Source organism: Mandrillus leucophaeus, unplaced genomic scaffold (assembly GCF_000951045.1).
Source record: "Mandrillus leucophaeus isolate KB7577 unplaced genomic scaffold, Mleu.le_1.0 Scaffold446, whole genome shotgun sequence".
In the NCBI taxonomy this organism is placed as follows: Eukaryota; Metazoa; Chordata; class Mammalia; order Primates; family Cercopithecidae; genus Mandrillus; species Mandrillus leucophaeus.
In genome coordinates, this window is record NW_012104765.1 from 905,946 (window position 1) to 923,228 (window position 17,283).

Genomic DNA, 17,283 nt, shown 5'->3' on the forward strand with positions numbered 1-17,283 from the left:
TTTTTCTTTAGACAGAGTCTCGCTGTGTCACCCAGGCTGGAGTGTAGTGGTGCCATCTCGGCTCACTGCAACCTCCGCCTCCCAGGTTCAAGCGATTCTCATGCCTCAGCCTCCCGAGTAGGTGGAATTAGAGGCACGCGGCTCTAGTAGAGACGACGAGGTTTCACCATGCTGACCAGGCTGGCCTTGAGCTCCTGACTTCATGTGATCCCGCCCGCCTTGGCCTCTCAAAGTGCTGGGATTTCAGGCGGGAGCCACCACGCCCGGCCCATTTGCCTGTTCATTTACTAGCACCACACTGTCTTAATTACTGTAGCTTTATGGTAAGCCTTGAAGTCAGGTAATGTCGGTTCTCCAATATAGTACCATTTGGATTCCTTATTTTATGATACTAATCATTTTAAACATTTTATAGTCACAGTCTGATTCTGTTGTCTGAAGATGTGCTGTTAGTGTAAGCGGCTCTCACGTGTGGCGAGTTTCTCAGTGTTTAGGAATGCTGGAGCGCCACTCGCTCACGGCTTCATCCATCATGAGGGTCCTCATCATGAGGGCTCCATTGTGAGAGGCCCCTGCAGCGAAGTTTGCTTTGCTTCTGTCAGGATCTCCAGGGTAGGCTTGTTCCTGACTTAAATGGGAATGCTTTCCAAGTTTCATTAAGTGTGGTGTTTGATATAGGTTTAAGGTGGATTTCCTTTATTAGCTTAAAGAAGTTCCTCTATGTATAGTTTGTTAAGGCTGGTTTAAAAAAAAAATTGGCTGGGCGCGGTGGCTCATGCCTATAATCTCAGCACTTTGGGAGACTGAGGCAGGCAGATCATTTGAGGCCAGGAGTTCGAGACCAGCCTGGCCAACATGGGGAAACTCCATCTCTATTACAAATACAAACACTTAGCTGGGTGTAGGGGCACGTGCCTGTAATCTTAGCTACTTGGAAAGCTGAGGCACAAGAATCACTTAGACATGGCAGACCGAGGTTACAGTGAGCTGCGATCACTGCACTCCAGCCTGGGTGACAGAGCGAGACTGTCTCAAAAAAAAAAGCAAGGAAGAAAGAAACTTAGGCCAACTTTTAAATAAACAAATAAAAAGTTAAAAATCATAATGGTGTTAAATATTTTTTTTTTTTTTTTTGAGACGGAGTCTTGCTCTGTCGCCCGGGATGGAGTGCAGTGGCCGGATCTCAGCTGACTGCAAGCTCCGCCTCCTGGGTTCACGCCGTTCTCCTGCCTCAGCCTTCCGAGTAGCTGGGACTACAGGCACCCGCCACCTCGCCCAGCTAGCTTTATGAATTTTTTAGTAGAGATGGGGTTTCACCGTGTTAGTCAGGATGGTCTCGATCTCCTGACCTCGTGATCCACCCGTCTCGGCCTCCCAAAGTGTTGGGATTACAGACTTGAGCCACCGCGCCCGGCCAATGGTGTTAAATTTTATTGACTTCTTTTGCTGCTTCTATTGAGATAATCCAATGTTTTCTCCCAATATAATGTTTATTTATTTATTCATTTATTTATTTTTTGAGATGGAGTCTCACCCTGTCACCCAGGCTGGAGTGCAGTGGCACGATCTCAGCTCACTGCAACCTCCACTTCCTGGGTTCAAGCAATTCTTGTGCCTCAGCCTCCAGAGTAGCTGCCACCACGCCCAGCTAGTTTTTGTATTTTTAGTAAAGACGGGGTTTTACTATGTTGGCCAGGCTGATCTCGAACTCTTGACCTCAAGTGATCTGCCCACCTCGGCCTCCCAAAGTGCTGGGATTACAGGCATGAGCCACTGTGCCTGGCCCCAATATAATCTTTACTATGGTGAAAGACATTGAAATATTTTTGTATATGCTGTTGAATTTAATCTACTAAGATTTCATTTAGGATTGTGGCATCTATGTTGACATAAGTGAGATGGATCTATACTTTTCTTTTCCTCTAATGTCCTTACCCAGGACAATTTTGGGGTTGGCTTTCAAGATTACACCAAAATTATAAATTAGCTAATGATTTCAAAAACCTTTTACTATATCTTAATACAGAGCCCTTTCCCTCCATTTTCACCACTGATGCCCTCTGGACTATGGTCATTTCCATTTGCTCCCCACACAGAGAGTATTCCCACACCAGGCCATGCACTTGACCTGTATCAGTCTCAGGTCCCAGAGAGCTAAACGCACAGCAGTAAAGCCACTGCTGTAACTGCTGGAGCCTATGCAGAGGAGACACTCCAGAAACATTTCCTGCATGAATGAGTGAATACTTAAGCCAAACTAACTGATATTTTGTCCTCTGCAGAAAAGGGGCCTTGCTGTTCAACAACATATTTTCTATCGTGCCTGCGATCTTAATGGGATGCAGCAAAGTCGCCAAGTCATTTGAGCTTATCATTATTTCCAGACTTTTGGTGGGAATATGTGCAGGTAAACAATACTATGCTATATTGTTGACCATTCTGTGAGGGTCATCAAGGAGGAGGACAACAGGTTCCCAGGGACTAGAACCAATCTGTGATCTCTGAAATGTATAGAAAGCTGTTCCTATGCCTCTACTGTGAAATAGATGCTTGAGCCCTACCTGGTTCTCAGGTTTAGCGCTTTACTGTGATGCTTCCTACAAAGAAACATCTTTGAAAGACTGAAATGCAGAATCTTAACCTGGGAAGGGTCCTTCCGATCCAATCCTTTATCTCGATATTTTCTAAACTGCAGGTCACAACCAGTTAGTGGGTGGTGATACCTGTTTAGTAAGCAGCATTTTCTTTTTAAAAATAGAATAGCTGGATGCAATGGCTCACACCTGCAATCCAGCTACTCTGGAAGCCGAGGCGGGGGGATCACTTGAGACCAGCCTGGGCAACACAGTGAGACCCTGTGTGTTAGTCTGTTTTCACACTGCTGTAAAGAATACTCCCCAAGACTGGGTAATTTACAAAGAAAAGAAGTCGAATTGACTTACAGTTCCCTGTGGCTGAGGAGGCCTCAGGAAACTTACAATCATGATGGAAGGGGAAGCAGACCTGTCTTACATGACAGCAGCTGAGAGAGAGAGGGAGAGAAGGGAAACTGCCTGATAAAACCATCCGATCTTGTGAAAACTCAGTATCACAAGAACAACACAGGAGAACTTGCCCTCATGATCCAATCACCTCCCATCAGGTCCTTCCCTTGACACATGGGGATTACAATTCGAGATGAGATTTGGGTGAGGACACAGAGCCAAACCACATTCCCTGTCTCAAAGATAAATAAATATATATATAAACCAATAAATGAAATGGAAGAGACTGTGTTATGTGTAGTAAAGATAAGTATTGCCCACTTCTGTTTCGGATACACACACACACACACACACACACACACACACACACACACACGAGAACCAGGTTGCAGTGAAAAATGTATTTCTATAATTTTTACTGTGGGTGAGAGCCAAAAAAGCTTGAGAAACAATCTAATATATGAATTCCACTACCAGAAAGGTGCTAACAATGCCACATTTTAAGTTTTATAAGGCAATTTAAAGTTTGCCAAGGGCATCCCGAGTGTTCTTCCTGAAATGCCCACCTGCTGAGCGGGTGCTGACTTGCTGAGTCCTCTCATCTAACAACCTGGGAGGTGGTTTTTCCTAATCCCACTCTGTTGCTTCCAAGCCTAGGCTGCCAGGCTGCACAGTGGTGATTTTAGAAAACTCTCCCGTAACTGCTTCACACTGAAGAGAGATGAGGGTACAGCCATGCCAGTGGCGTTCCCTGAGTTGGCATCGTTAGTAGGCAGTATTTCTCAGGGTCAGGCGGGGAGAGGCATCTAGGGTGGAAACTCTCAGGGTCCTACAGGTAGAGGGTGGGTCCTTTGAGGGAGCCCCTCCTAGGTGCCTCACTGCCTCCCTCCAGTCACTGTCCCGACATTGCCAAGGAACTCTCATTTGTTCCTTCCAAATGCAGGGATACAGACAAATGGATAGTTTGGCTGGCTGTCCACAAACCCCTCAGCTGGGATTAATTGGCAATAACAGAGACGTGAAAAAAAGATGAGAAGACATTTCCCAAACAGAGACTAAGTCATACCAAAGGGAGGATGGTGAGCCCCACGGCAAACTTCCCTTCGTGCTCGGCTTTCCCTGAGAGCACCTGGCTGGGTCTCTGCCATCTTTTTTTTTTTTTTTTTTTAGACAGAGTTTCCCTCTTGTCGCCCAGGCTGGAGTGCAGTGGCGTGATCTTAGCTCGCTGCAACCTCCGCCTCTCGAGTTCAATCGATTCTCCTACCTCAGCCTCCCGAGTAGCTGGGATTACAGGCGCCTGCCACCACACCCAGCTAATTTTTGGTAGAGATGGGGTTTCACTATGTTGGCCAAGTTGGTATCAAACTCCTGTCCTCAGGTGATCCACCCACCTTGGCCTCCCAAAGTGCTGGGATGACAGGCGTGAGCCACCATGCCCGGCTGGTCTCTGCCATCTTGCCCTGACCTGTGGGGTTTTTCTGCAGTGGGCTCAACATTTTGAAAAACAGATGATTCCTAAAAGTTGCCAGCAGTGAGCAGGTCCACTCACTTTTCTATTGACCATTAACAATACAGAATTGTTTCTAGCAGAGAAATATTAGGCTCCAATAGATAACAAATCAGTTAAAAATCCCAGCCTTTACTCAGAAGTCAGTAGTTATCCAAGTTTTTGGTCTCAGACCCCTTTGCACACTTAAAATTATTGAGGGCTCCAAAGAGCTTTTGCTTATATGGGTTACATGGATCAATGTTTACTGTATTAGAAATGGCAACCAAGAAACATATTAATTCATTTTCTTAAAATAAGCCTGTTACATGAAGAGTGGCCTTGTCTGACATTTTTGCAAATCTCTTCAATGTCTGGTTTAATAGAAGACAGCTGAATTCTCAGACATACTCTGGGTCAGGTCGGTTGTGATGTGGCCTGGCAGGAAGTCTCTGGAAAACTCCCATATGCTCATGAGAGAAAGAGAATGAAGGGCAAATATCATCTCAGAATTATTTGAAAATAATTTTGATCTCACAGATACCCTCAAAAGGTCTTGGGATCCCTGGGTCCTCAGATCACAGTTTGAGAACAGTGGCCATTGGGTGCATAATTCATTTCTCATCAGTTGTTCACATACCTCTAGCAAGTCAGCAAAGTGGATCATCAAGTTATGTGCTGCTTAGACACTCATTTTAAAACCACCCATATGGCCAGGTGCAGTGGCTCATGCCTGTAATACCAGCACTTCAGGAGGCTGAGGCAGGTGGGTCATTCGAGGTCAGGAGTGTGAGACCAGCCTGGCCAACGTGGTGAAACTCGGTCTCTACTAAAAATACAAAAATTAGCAGGGCATGGTGGAGTAGGTCTGTAATTCCAGCTACCAGAGAGGCTGAGGCACGAGAATAGCTTGAACCCGGGATGGGGAGGTTGCAGTGAGCTGAGATCGCGCCACTGTACTCTAGCCTGGGAGACAGCGTAAGACTGTCTCAAAAACAAAACAAACCAACACAAAAATAAAACCACTCATATGAACAAGAACCACATTGCTCACTCTAAAATGAAGTAACAACTACCTTGACAAGGGGGGTGCCAAGACGAGTATGACTTTGACTGGAACATGCTCACAGCTCACTGATTTGTTATTAATTCTTGGCAGGAAGACTGAAGGTATTCATTGGCTCAGAGGAATTTAAACTTTTTGTTTGTTTGTTTGTTTGTTTAAGATGGACTCTTGCTTAATTGCCCAGGCTGGAGAGTGCAGTGGCGCGATCTCAGCTCACTGCAATCTCCACCTGCTAAGTTCAAGCAATTCTTGTGCCTCAGCCTCCTGAGTAGCTAGGACTACAGACAAAAGCGAAACTCCATCTCAAAAAAAAAAAAAAAAAAAAAAGCCACTTTGCTCTGACTCTAGTATCAGAACTGGCTGGCTCGAAGGTCCTAGTGGAGTCATTTTAAAGACAAAAATAGAGATTGCTTCCCACCAACATACAGGTAACCCCATCTCTTCACAAACCTCTTGAGGTTTCACCCTTCATTTATGTCCTTCACCAAGATGCTCTTGCCGCTAAGTGGCTCTTGTTAAGTGGTGAGAACACAGCCTCCCACTTCAGCTCCCAGGAGGCCTTCCCTTCCTCTGCGGCCCTTTGCCCTGGGCCTTTGAGGTGTTGCTCCCTCTTCCCACCTAGACATGCTAAGAGCTGCTTTAACGACTGCCCCTCTTTGCTCTGAAAATGAGGAAGAATCAGTATTAATGAACTGTGATGTCTCTTTTGAAATACTAAGCAGAGACGTCTGTGGGTAGAATTGCCAAGCAGGAAAACATGGCCTCAGGTACCCTCCTATCTCAGTGCTATCAAATACCCTGCCATCAACAGCAGCTCCAACCTCTGCTCACTCCAAACTCTGTTCCTGAGAGTCTCCCTTCAGAGACCCACGTCCCTGAGCCTCTGTTTGACTCAGGATTTGGTACCTGATACTTGGACTCGTGAAACTTCCTCTCCATCCCCAGCCTCTGGATGTGCTTTTAGGATAATTAAATAGGACAATATATGTGAAAATACTTTGGAAACTGTAAAATTAAATTCTGCCTATGTTTTTAAATTAACATCAGGCAACACCTCATTCTATAAAATAGAGTAAGTTTTCCCTCCACTAGATTCCAGTACGATGGGAAAATTTATAAGTTTAAATACTGGGGATTCGGAAGTAGTCCAGGCATTACAGAAATCCCAGAAATGCAGATATTCTATAACAGGTATTGACATTTTTAATGCTTAGTAAGACATATAACTTGTTCTTAAAGGTGTATGAAAGTATCTCTGCATTGGTTTATTTACTGTTCCTATTAGGTAAAGCTGGGGGCCAGGGGTCCTTGGCCATACACACATACACATACACACACACCCAGGCCATATATATACACACACACACACACAGAGGCCATATACACACACACATACACACCAGGCCATATCCATAAACACATACACACACACAGGCCATACACACACACAGGCCACATATATATGTATATCTATACACACACACACAGAAGCCATACGCACATACACACACACGCCATATGTAAATACACACAGGCCATATATATATTACGTGCACACACACACATATATATGTATTTTTAGTGGAAACAGGGTTCCACTATGTTGCCCAGGCTGGCCTCAAACTCCTGGCCCCAAGTAATCTATCCTCCCCACTTAGCCTCCCCAAGTGCTGAAATTACAGGCATGAGCCATCACACCCAGCTGCCTTGCCTTTTACTAAACAGATCCTCCTCAAAAAGCAGAAATGTGAGCTGCTCTAGACTCAGGCCAGGGAGCTGGGAAGGCCATAAATCCAGTTGGCCAGTGTCCGCAGATGATACGGGCCAAAGCAAGGGCCCCTGTGCATAGCTCCTTTGATCTGTTTGTCTTTCCTTAAAGTACAGTGGGCTGAGAAAAGAGGTGTTTGCTTTCTCCTTTGCAGTTTTGAGAGAGTTCCCAAATAATGTTATTGCTAAGAATAATATACTTGAAGACAGCTTGTCCCTGCCAGACTAATTTTTCCTGATGGTGTTTCTATTTCACCTCTTCCCAGGTTTATCTTCCAACGTGGTCCCCATGTACTTAGGGGAGCTGGCCCCTAAAAACCTGCGGGGGGCTCTCGGGGTGGTGCCCCAGCTCTTCATCACTGTTGGCATCCTTGTGGCCCAGATCTTTGGTCTTCGGAATCTCCTTGCAAACGTAGATGGTGAGTTCAGGACATCTCGGGACCACCCCCACCCCTTCACCACCACCCTTGGCCCCCTCCTTGTGTTCCAAAGCTACCACCACAGGACAGGACTTCTGCAGACTGGTCTCTTCTAACAGGCTGGATGTCCTTGGGGGGCCCATGCTGTCCTGAGTCCACACAGCAGGCCCTGGACAAAGGGGCGATGATGGACTGGCCGGTGTTTACTGTCTAGTCCCTCTTAGGAGATGGATGAGGTGGCTTTGAGTAATTGGCTTCTCTGCCTGCTCAGCGGCTGTCCATATGGAGGCCTGTGGCATAGCAATGACAGCCACCAGTGTGCCAGGCTCTGTGCTTGGGGCGGCCCCAGCATCAGTTCATAGGACCCTCCCAGCAACGCTGCTGCCTGGGGCTCGGTGATTATCCCATTTTGCAGACCAGAAAGAGAAGTAGCAGGAGTCAGGGTGGCCTGGCCCCGTGGGGGAGGTGGTGAGGACATCCCAGACCCTACCTCCACCCTCCCCAAGACAGCCCGGGGCCTGGCCTGTGGCAGGTGCACAGACACCTGTAACCAGGGTTGTTTTTGCATGACTTTCCCTTTAAACTATCATCAGTCATCCCATCAGTCAAAACACAAGCCAGTTCCCGCCAGGGTTCCACACACTGCCTGCAAGTCAGTCAAGTGGATCATCAAGCTCTGTGCTGCTTAGACACTGTCTGTAGAAAGTGCTTCTCGCGGGCCAAGTGCCAAGTCTCTGTTAGTAACTCATGTATTCCTCAGAACAGCCCTATGAAGCCTGTACCAGTATCATAGCCACTGTACAGGTGCATCACAGGCACAGAGAGACTGGAAAACTGGTCCAAGGTCTCATGAGGATGCAAGCCCAGCGGCACAGACCTAGGTCCCTGTTTAAGTACCACGTGCTCCGGCCTCTCCTTCACTCCTGCATGTGTTGGGGACACTTACGCCAAGGTGCCACATTCTCATCAGGAGCTGGGACCAGAAGTGAATAAGCCGGGTTCCTGTCTCAGGGAGCTCCAGAGCCGGACTCAGAACCACACATGGCCCTCTAGGCATTTGTGAAGCTCTGGGCTTCGTTGTTTTGCTTTGCCTCTAGTTTCGCTTTTGGCAGTGGCAGGGTTAATATTACCATTTCCAAATTTTCTGTAAGGGCCTCACAGTGTGTGGCCCTTACAACCCTCAACACATGGTCTGTGAGATGCATCCACGGTACCAAATTCCACTCCTGAGTGCGGCCAGCCCATGTGTCCCCTCTACGTGGAATGTTAAGGACATTCCCACTGTTTCCGGTGTCCTTTCTATAATCAGAGCTGCCTTGACCATTCCAGTTCAGGCATCCTGGTGGCCTGGCTTCTCTGGACATAGAGCCGGGAGTGGGCAGTTGGGTCAGGCCTGGTGTGCCCAGCTCCTCCAGCCCCTGCGAGACTGTCGTCTGAAGGACACGGGGACGTTCTCGCCAGCACTTGGTATTGCCAGCCTCGTCGGTGTGGTCCGTCTGATGCACTCAGGGGTGCGTCCCTGCTGAGCCCTGCCGCAGGTGTTTCCCGAGTGTCCACCGTCGGGAATTGCTGTTCTTAGGGCTGGGAAGGCTGTGCCCTCCTGGAGGCTGCGCCCCACTCAGGATGACGGCGCTGGGGCCGGCTCTGCAGAGGGCGCCTTCGGGGTCGTGGGGTGGCCGCTGGTGCCAGCTCGCTGCCTTCTTCCCAGGCTGGCCAATCCTGCTGGGGCTGACCGGGGTCCCCGCGGCGTTGCAGCTCCTTCTGCTGCCCTTCTTCCCCGAGAGTCCCAGGTACCTGCTGATTCAGAAGAAAGACGAAGAGGCCGCCAAGAAAGGTAACGAGGGCTCGGACGGGGACGGCCTCCAGGCTCTGCCCCCACGCCCTGGTTCGACGGTGCCGCTTCTCCCCAGCCCTACAGACGCTGCGCGGCTGGGACTCCGTGGACAGGGAGGTGGCCGAGATCCGGCAGGAGGACGAGGCAGAGAAGGCCGCGGGCTTCATCTCGGTGCTGAAGCTGTTCCGGATGCGCTCGCTGCGCTGGCAGCTGCTGTCCGTCATCGTCCTCATGGCCGGCCAGCAGCTGTCGGGCGTCAACGCTGTATGGGCCGGGCTGCGGGAGGACTCGGGGGGCGCGGGACGCAGGTCCTGGGGCGCCGGGCGTGGGTCCCGGCGCCGAGGCCGCCTCCTCCGGGCAGCCGCCCAGCCCCGCGCTTGCCTTGCAGATCTACTACTACGCGGACCAGATCTACCTGAGCGCCGGCGTGCAGGAGGAGCACGTGCAGTACGTGACGGCCGGCACCGGGGCCGTGAACGTGGTCATGACCATCTGCGCCGTGAGTGTCCTGGGAGTGGCCTGCAGCCTCCACCCAAGGCCCCTGGGGCCCCCACGCCCCAGCCTCAGCGCCGCCAAGAAGGCAGCCGGTGGCCCCAAAACGTGGAGGCCCAGCCCCTACTACGGAAACTCCGCGTGGGAGGTGGCCCCGCACCGGCCCCTCACACTTGGGGCTGCCGAGCCGTACCGGGCCCAGGGCCACCACCTGACGGGGATGTAGGGGCGCCTAGACCGGGCAGCGCCCACTGCTAGGTGGCTCCGAGCCCAGAGTACCCGGAGTGAGGCTCGGCCACCTGGGGATGGGAGCAGGCTCCGTCTCCGTTGCATGCAGACATCTGGTCTCCAGAGGGCAGGAATCCTGAGGCTCAGGGTTGTGGGATTAGGAGGTCCTAGAGCTGAGTCTCAAGGGTGGGCAGCTAGGGCCCCGCATCACAGCCACAGCCGACTTCCCGCTGGCTGCCCAAGGGCATGTCTTGCACATGTGAGTGTGAGTGTTCGAGCATACGGGTGGGCACCCGGTCCGCCCAGCTCTCCTCATAGCTGCCCCAGTGGAGGGGGCTGGCGGGAGTGAAGCTGGGCCTCCCCCGAGCCCTGCCACCCTCCTGTAGGTGTTCGTGGTGGAGCTCCTGGGTCGGAGGCTGCTGCTGCTACTGGGCTTCTCCATCTGCCTCACAGCCTGCTGCGTGCTCACTGCGGCTCTGGCACTACAGGTGAGGACGAGCCAGGGTCCCAGGAGCCTGGAGTTGTACCAGGAAGACCAGTGCCCCTCCCACCCTGCGCCTCCACCTGCCTTAAAAGGAAAAGGGGTCACAATGAGCTGTTTTAGCAAATACCACCGGCCAGACATCTGGGGACCACGTGTCCTGCCAGCTCATAGCCCACGTTCAGCTGATTTCCCAGTGGCTCATTGAGGTGGCACTGCTGGGGAGGAGCCAGGTGCCATCCTCCACCCACCAGGGCAGGTTGGCGGCCCCCTGGGGTCCCGTCCTAGCTTATCTGCTCCAGGTGAACCAACTGCTTTCTCTCCACAGGACACGGTGTCCTGGATGCCATACGTCAGCATCGTCTGTGTTATTGCCTACGTCATAGGACACGCCCTTGGGCCCAGTACGTACCCAAAGCTGGCCTCAGGGTGTCACAACCCCCTCCGTTCCCAGAAGCTCCTGGCTGGAGCTCCTTAGAGACACCAGGTCTGGCCAGTGCAGCCTGGAAATGGCATCTCTTCCCCTGCCCACTGCAAGGGAGTGGGTGGCACATAATGAAAGTAAAATGGTAAAATGGTGGTGTGGATAGGAACACACAGACTGTGCAGGCAGCAGAGTGGACCTCATGGGTGGTTGCTGGCCTGCCGTCCGTGTACACTGCCGTTTACCTACGTGCTGCCCCACATGGCCAAGAGTCCTAGAGACGCTGCTGCCCCAGGGCCAGCTACCTGATGGGTCTGCATGGCCAGGCCTGGGATACTCGGGCCCACTCTGCCTTCAGGGAGGCTGCTCTCCTTCCCCTACAGGTCCCATACCTGCGCTGCTCATCACTGAGATCTTCCTGCAGTCCTCTCGGCCATCTGCCTTCATGGTGGGGGGCAGCGTGCACTGGCTCTCCAACTTCGCCGTGGGCTTGATCTTCCCATTCATTCAGGTGAATGGGGCCCGGGGCCCACACTCAGCAGATCCCCATGCAGTAGAGTGCGAGCTCGTGGGCGAACCGCGTCCCACACATGTCACCTGCCCCTCTTCCTGCAGGAGGGCCTTGGCCCATACAGCTTCATTGTCTTCGCTGTGATCTGCCTCCTCACCACCGTCTACATCTTCTTGATTGTCCCTGAGACCAAGGCCAAGACGTTCATAGAGATCAACCAGATTTTCACCAAGATGAATAAGGTGTCTGAAGTGCACCCGGAAAAGGAGGAACTGAAAGAGCTTCCACCTGTCACTTCGGAACAGTGACTCCGGAGAGGAAGCCAGTGGAGCGGGTCTGCCAGGGGCTTCCCTCTTTGGCTTATTTTTCTGACTTCTAGCTGTCTGTGAATATCCAGAAATAAAATGACTCTGATGTGGAATGCAGTCCTCATCTCCAGCCTCCCACCTCAGTGGGAACTGTGCAAAGCTGGGCTGTCTCTCTCCAGGTTGGCCTGTCACCAGCCCCGAGTCAAGCAAACAGCTGATTCTCCACTTTGCTGTATCAACCTTTGTGTGGCTCCTGGTAACATGGCTCCACCTTGCTGGGTCAGCCTTTGTGTGGCTCCTGGTAACATAACAAAAGCAGTTACTATAGTGGCGAGATGAAAGGAACCAAATTTTGCCAGAGAAACTAACTCAGTGGCCCCGACAGGTCTTCCGGGGCCATGGGCATTTGTTTAGAGCCAAATTCATCCTCTTACCAGATCCTTTTCCAGAAATACCTGTCTAGGAAGGTGTAATGCAGAAACAATGACATCCAGAAAGCTGAGGAAGAGGTTCCTGTGGAGACACTGAGTCAGAATTCTTCATCCTAAATTATATTGTTAGTGGAAAATGGAATTGCTTCTGTGTAGTCAATAAAATGAATCTGATCACTTTTCAACAAGATGTGCTGTTGTTCTGTGAGCAAGTGGAAGGCAGGAGGAAGTTCCCTGCTACTTCAGGCAGGTTTTTTTTTCTGTTTTTGCTTTTTTTTTTTTGAGACAGAGTCTTGTTCTGTCACCCAGGCTAGAGTGCAGTACTGTGATCTTGGCTCACTGCAAGCTCCACCTCCCGGGTTCACATCATTCTCCTGCCTCAGCCTCCTGAGTAGCTGGGACTACAGGCACCTGCCACCACGCCTGGCTAATTTTTTGTATTATTAGTAGATACTGGATTTCACCATGTTGGCCAGGATGGTCTCTATCTCCTGACATCACGATCCACCCACCTTAGCCTCCCAAAGTGCTGGGATTACAGGCATGAACCACCACGCCCAGCTACTTCAGGCAGTTTGACTGCACGAGTGTCAGTTCCTTGAGGTCAGGGGCTTGGTCAGTTTTGTTTATGCCTGAATCCCCAGCATCTAGAAGAGGGCCTCTGGAGACTGAGGTGGGAGGATTGCTTAAGCCTGGGAGGTAGAGGTTGCAGTGAGCTGAAATTGCACCCTATACTCCAGCCTGGGCAACACAGTAAGATCCCATCTCAAAATTTTTTTTTAGTTAACTGGGCATGGTGACACGCCTTTGTGGTCCCAGCTATTTGGGAGGCTGAAATGGAAGGATCACTTGAGCCTGGGAGGTCAAGGCTGCCCTGAGTCATGATCACATCACTGCACTCCAGCCTGCATGACAGAATGAGAACTTGTCTCAAATAAATAAATAAATGTAAGATTGAGGAAGCTTCCAAATGTCCTCAGGTATGTAGTGAAATCTTGAAGAGTCTTAAAATCTTGAGACTGTGGTAGGGGAGGAAGGGAGAAGGAGTGGGGTCTTGATATGGTTTGGCTGTGTCCCCACCCAAATCTCATCTTGAACTGTAGCTCCCATAATTCCCATGTGTTCTGGGAGGGACCCTGTGGGAGATAATTGAATCATGGGGGCAGTTTCCCCCATACTGTTCTTATGGTAGTGAATCAGCCTCATGAGATCTGATGGTTCTATAAAGGGAAACACCTTTTGCTTGGTTCTCATTCTCTCTTGCCTGCTACCATGTAAGACATGCCTTTTGCTTTCTGGCATGATTGTGAGGCCTCCCCAGCCATGTGGAATGGTGAGTCTATTAAATCTCTTTTTCTTTACAGTTTACCCAGTTTCTGATATTCAGCAGCATGAAAATGGACTAACACAGGTCTCTCCCCAAAAATATAGAGAGCTGGAGGCGTTTCTTAGAAATATGAATAAAGGGTGTGAGTGTGAGTGTGTGTATGTGCAAAAATATGGATAAAACCTTGAAAGGAAAGTGCTGAATGGCCTGTGGCAAGAAGTGATGTCTTCTCCTTGTAGTTCGGTGGCACAGGGTGGTGGCCAGGAGAGACATCAGTGGGACTTGGGAGCACCTTTTGTGGGTATGGAATGGAGATTCCACCAGCAACAAGCTAAACCACTCACAAGCGGGCCCAGAAGAAGTAAATAGAACACTGTGGTTGAACCATCCTTGGCCTTCTGCGGCAAGGATCTGCAGGCTGGAAGGGGCACAGAAACAATCAAAGATGAAGGCTCTCAGAACTGAGGAGAGGCCAGGTTAGAATATCAGAAATCAAGAAACTGCAGCACCTCTAACACAGGGGAGGCTGTGAAGTTCATGGTTCTGGATGTCTGCTCCCTGGGTTCAAACCTTGGTTCTGCCATATTAATTGTGCAACTTGGGAAAGTTACTTATCTTTTCTGTATCTCAGTTTTCTCTTCTGTTAAATGGCACTAATAATAAATGTCTCACATGTCCATTGTGATAATTAAATGACTTTATATGTTTATGGTGTTTGGATCAGTGGCATGTATTTAGTTTTCTTAAGTACTTTTAAGTGCTTGGGAATAAGCATTAATCTTGAGGACAAATAAACTCACAAATAAGATATAGTGAGAGACCACTATGCATGTATACTAGGATTGAGCAATCCAGTAAATGGATGGCAGATGGTGGGGCCATTTCACAGTTGCAGTGGGAGGTTACAGATAAGCAGGGAGAGAGCACAAATGATCCATGTGGTAGTAGATCATTCTCTTCTCCAAGTAGACTTGGAGACCTTGGTATGAACTCACATGCAGTTTAATATAGATTCAGGCTACATATACAAATATTTACAGATAAGCTTCTACACATGGGTTAGTAAAATACAGCAGGAGGAGAGATGTGGGAATATAGAAGGGAGGTGAGGAATTTGGAAAGACAAGTACGATTTCTCCAGTTGGAGAAGATATGATAGGAAGGTGAGGGATGGGCATTCCAGGCAGCAGACAGCACAGAGAGGTGTGGAGGTGTTGAGGGATGCTACAAGTTATTTGGTCGGAAAGTGAAGCCAGAGAGGTGGCAAGGGGTGCAGGGTGGGAGCAGCTATAGTGGATCCTGTGGGTCCCAGGAGCCAAGTTGAACTTCATTGTCAAGACAACCTGGGGTTACGTGATGACCGAGCTTCCAGGAGCACCTGGCATTAATGCGAAGGGGTGGGGCTCAGATAGGGAGACCAGCTGGTAAATAATGAGGGCCCAGCAAAGCCAGCAGTAGTCAGGGCCGAATGTGAGGGAGCATTCAGAGAGCCAGTAGGATTTGGGGTCCACTCAGCCCTCAGCAGTGAGCAGTCGGGCGTCCCTGCCACGTTTCTAATATGGGCCAATGGGGAATGGCTGGAAGAGGTGGGTGGCAGGTTTTAGGAGAAGGTCATATATACTTTTTGGACATGTTGAGATGGAGGAGATCATGGGACACACAGAAAATATCTAGAAGGAAGGTGGCATGTGGCTCTGGAGCTCAGGGGAGCAGGGACATAGGTTTGGGGAAACCACATATCTGTTAGCACCTACTGTGTGCCAGGCACAGCTCTGGACCAGGGTCCTGAGTCAGAGGTGCAGTGAAGAAAAGTAGATTAGCCCAAGGGGTGACAGGTGGAGGAGCAGCTGAACAGAAAGAGGAGTGGGGCTGGCTGGGGGGCAGCAGATTCAAACGTCTTGTGAGAGAGTGTTGGCCATGGTTCAGGGAATGACGGGAGGCAAGTGATGCTGGGGGAGAAAGGGGGTTGGGGAGGCGGAAGGGGGCACTGTGCAGACACTCAGTAGGCCCCCAGGAGCATCAGAGATTCTATTCTGATTGTGTCGGGAGGCCACTGTCTCACTTGAGCCAGAGAGTATCCTGATCTGATTTGCAATTTAAGAAATCATTCCAGCCGCTCTGGAAAAGAGTCTGAAGGAGCCCAGGAGACAGCAAGGAAATCAGATCCTTATAAAAGATCTGAGAATAGGTTAAAGCCTCATGTTTGTATAAGATTGGCCCAGGTTTGCCAACTGAGAAGATGAAAGGTGGGAGGTGGACTGGGTGTGCTGGCTCGTGCCCGAATCTCAGTACTTAGGGAGGTTGAGGTGGGAGGATTGCTTGAGGCCACGAGTTGGAGACCAGCCTGGGCAACATAGTGAGACACCCTCGCCCCTGACCATCCCCACAAAAAGTAAAAATAAAAATAGTTAACTGAATGTGGTGGTGCACACCTGTAGTCCCAGCAACATGGATGTCTGAGGCAGGAGGATTGCTTGTGCCTAGAAGTCATGATCATACCAGTGTACTTCAGCCTGGGCAACAGAGCAAGACCTTGTCTCTAATAAATAAATAAATGAATAACTGTTTTTTAAGGTGGGAGATGGAGCACCATCCAACAAGGGGTACAGGAAAGCCAGCAGAGAGGACTGAGCTGCCCAGCTCTGCCATTTGCTGAGACCCGAAAAAGAGTCCTCCTTGGATTCAATGACTCAGTGACCTCAGGGAGTGCTGGCAGGGGTAGTGTGGGGGCAGAAGGTAGACTGCTAGGGTGAAGACTGCAACTGAGGCAGAAAAGAAAGAATGGGAGCTCTAGTTATTGTTCACTCTTCCTTCTTCCCTTTGCTATTCCTGCTTGAGCAGGTGTTATGTCACTCATAGAACACATACACATATATAACATAAAAAAGAAGTAGACATAGGCTGGGCGCGGTGGCTTACGCTTGTAATCCCAGCACTTTGGGAGGCCGAGACAGATGGATCACGAGGTCAGGAGATCGAGACCATCCTGGCTAACAAGGCAAAGCCCTGTTAGCCGGGCATGGTGGCGGGCACCTGTAGTCCCAGCTACTAGGAAGGCTGAGGCAGGAGAATGGCGTGAACCTGGGAGGTGGAGCTTGCAGTGAGCTGAGATGGCGCCACTGCACTCCAGCCTGGGCAATAGAGTGAGACTTTGTCTCAAAAAAAATAATAAAAATAAAAAAAATTAAAACAAAAATAATTAAGTAGACATACATTGGAAGTTTGTAGGCAACATTTTCTTACTGATGGGGAGGCATGATTTTAAAAGTTTGGAGACCACTGGGGGCCAAGCTGCCTGCAAAGATCAGTGAAAGCTGAGAAATGACACTTTGGGAGAATGAGACAATGTCAGGGGATTGTGATGGCAGCAGCCACTCCAGACGGCCTGTCACTGCCATCACACCAGTGGCAGCAGGGAGGTGCTGCCCAGGCTGCACATTCCATGGAGCAAGCAGGAGCTCCCTGGGTGCTGCTGCAGCCACCCAAACTACAGCTGTAGACCCTAATCTTCTGCTCCATGGAGCA

The 17,283-nt window shown here is 50.1% G+C and overlaps 1 protein-coding gene across 3 annotated transcripts in view; it reads left to right on the forward strand.

Moving 5' to 3' along the window:
* Positions 1 to 12,619, forward strand: part of SLC2A5 (solute carrier family 2 (facilitated glucose/fructose transporter), member 5) — a 78,782-nt gene extending 66,163 nt beyond the window's left edge. For all 3 annotated transcript variants that reach the window (XM_011994198.1, XM_011994197.1, XM_011994199.1), the window contains 9 exons: positions 2,283 to 2,407; positions 7,570 to 7,722; positions 9,431 to 9,556; positions 9,633 to 9,820; positions 9,945 to 10,055; positions 10,663 to 10,764; positions 11,086 to 11,161; positions 11,565 to 11,692; positions 11,797 to 12,619. In XM_011994198.1, the coding sequence (XP_011849588.1) occupies positions 2,283 to 2,407; positions 7,570 to 7,722; positions 9,431 to 9,556; positions 9,633 to 9,820; positions 9,945 to 10,055; positions 10,663 to 10,764; positions 11,086 to 11,161; positions 11,565 to 11,692; positions 11,797 to 12,000 (1,213 nt within the window). In that variant the 3' untranslated portion in view covers positions 12,001 to 12,619. The remainder of the gene's footprint in view (positions 1 to 2,282; positions 2,408 to 7,569; positions 7,723 to 9,430; positions 9,557 to 9,632; positions 9,821 to 9,944; positions 10,056 to 10,662; positions 10,765 to 11,085; positions 11,162 to 11,564; positions 11,693 to 11,796) is intronic.
* The last annotated feature ends 4,664 nt before the right edge of the window (positions 12,620 to 17,283 follow it).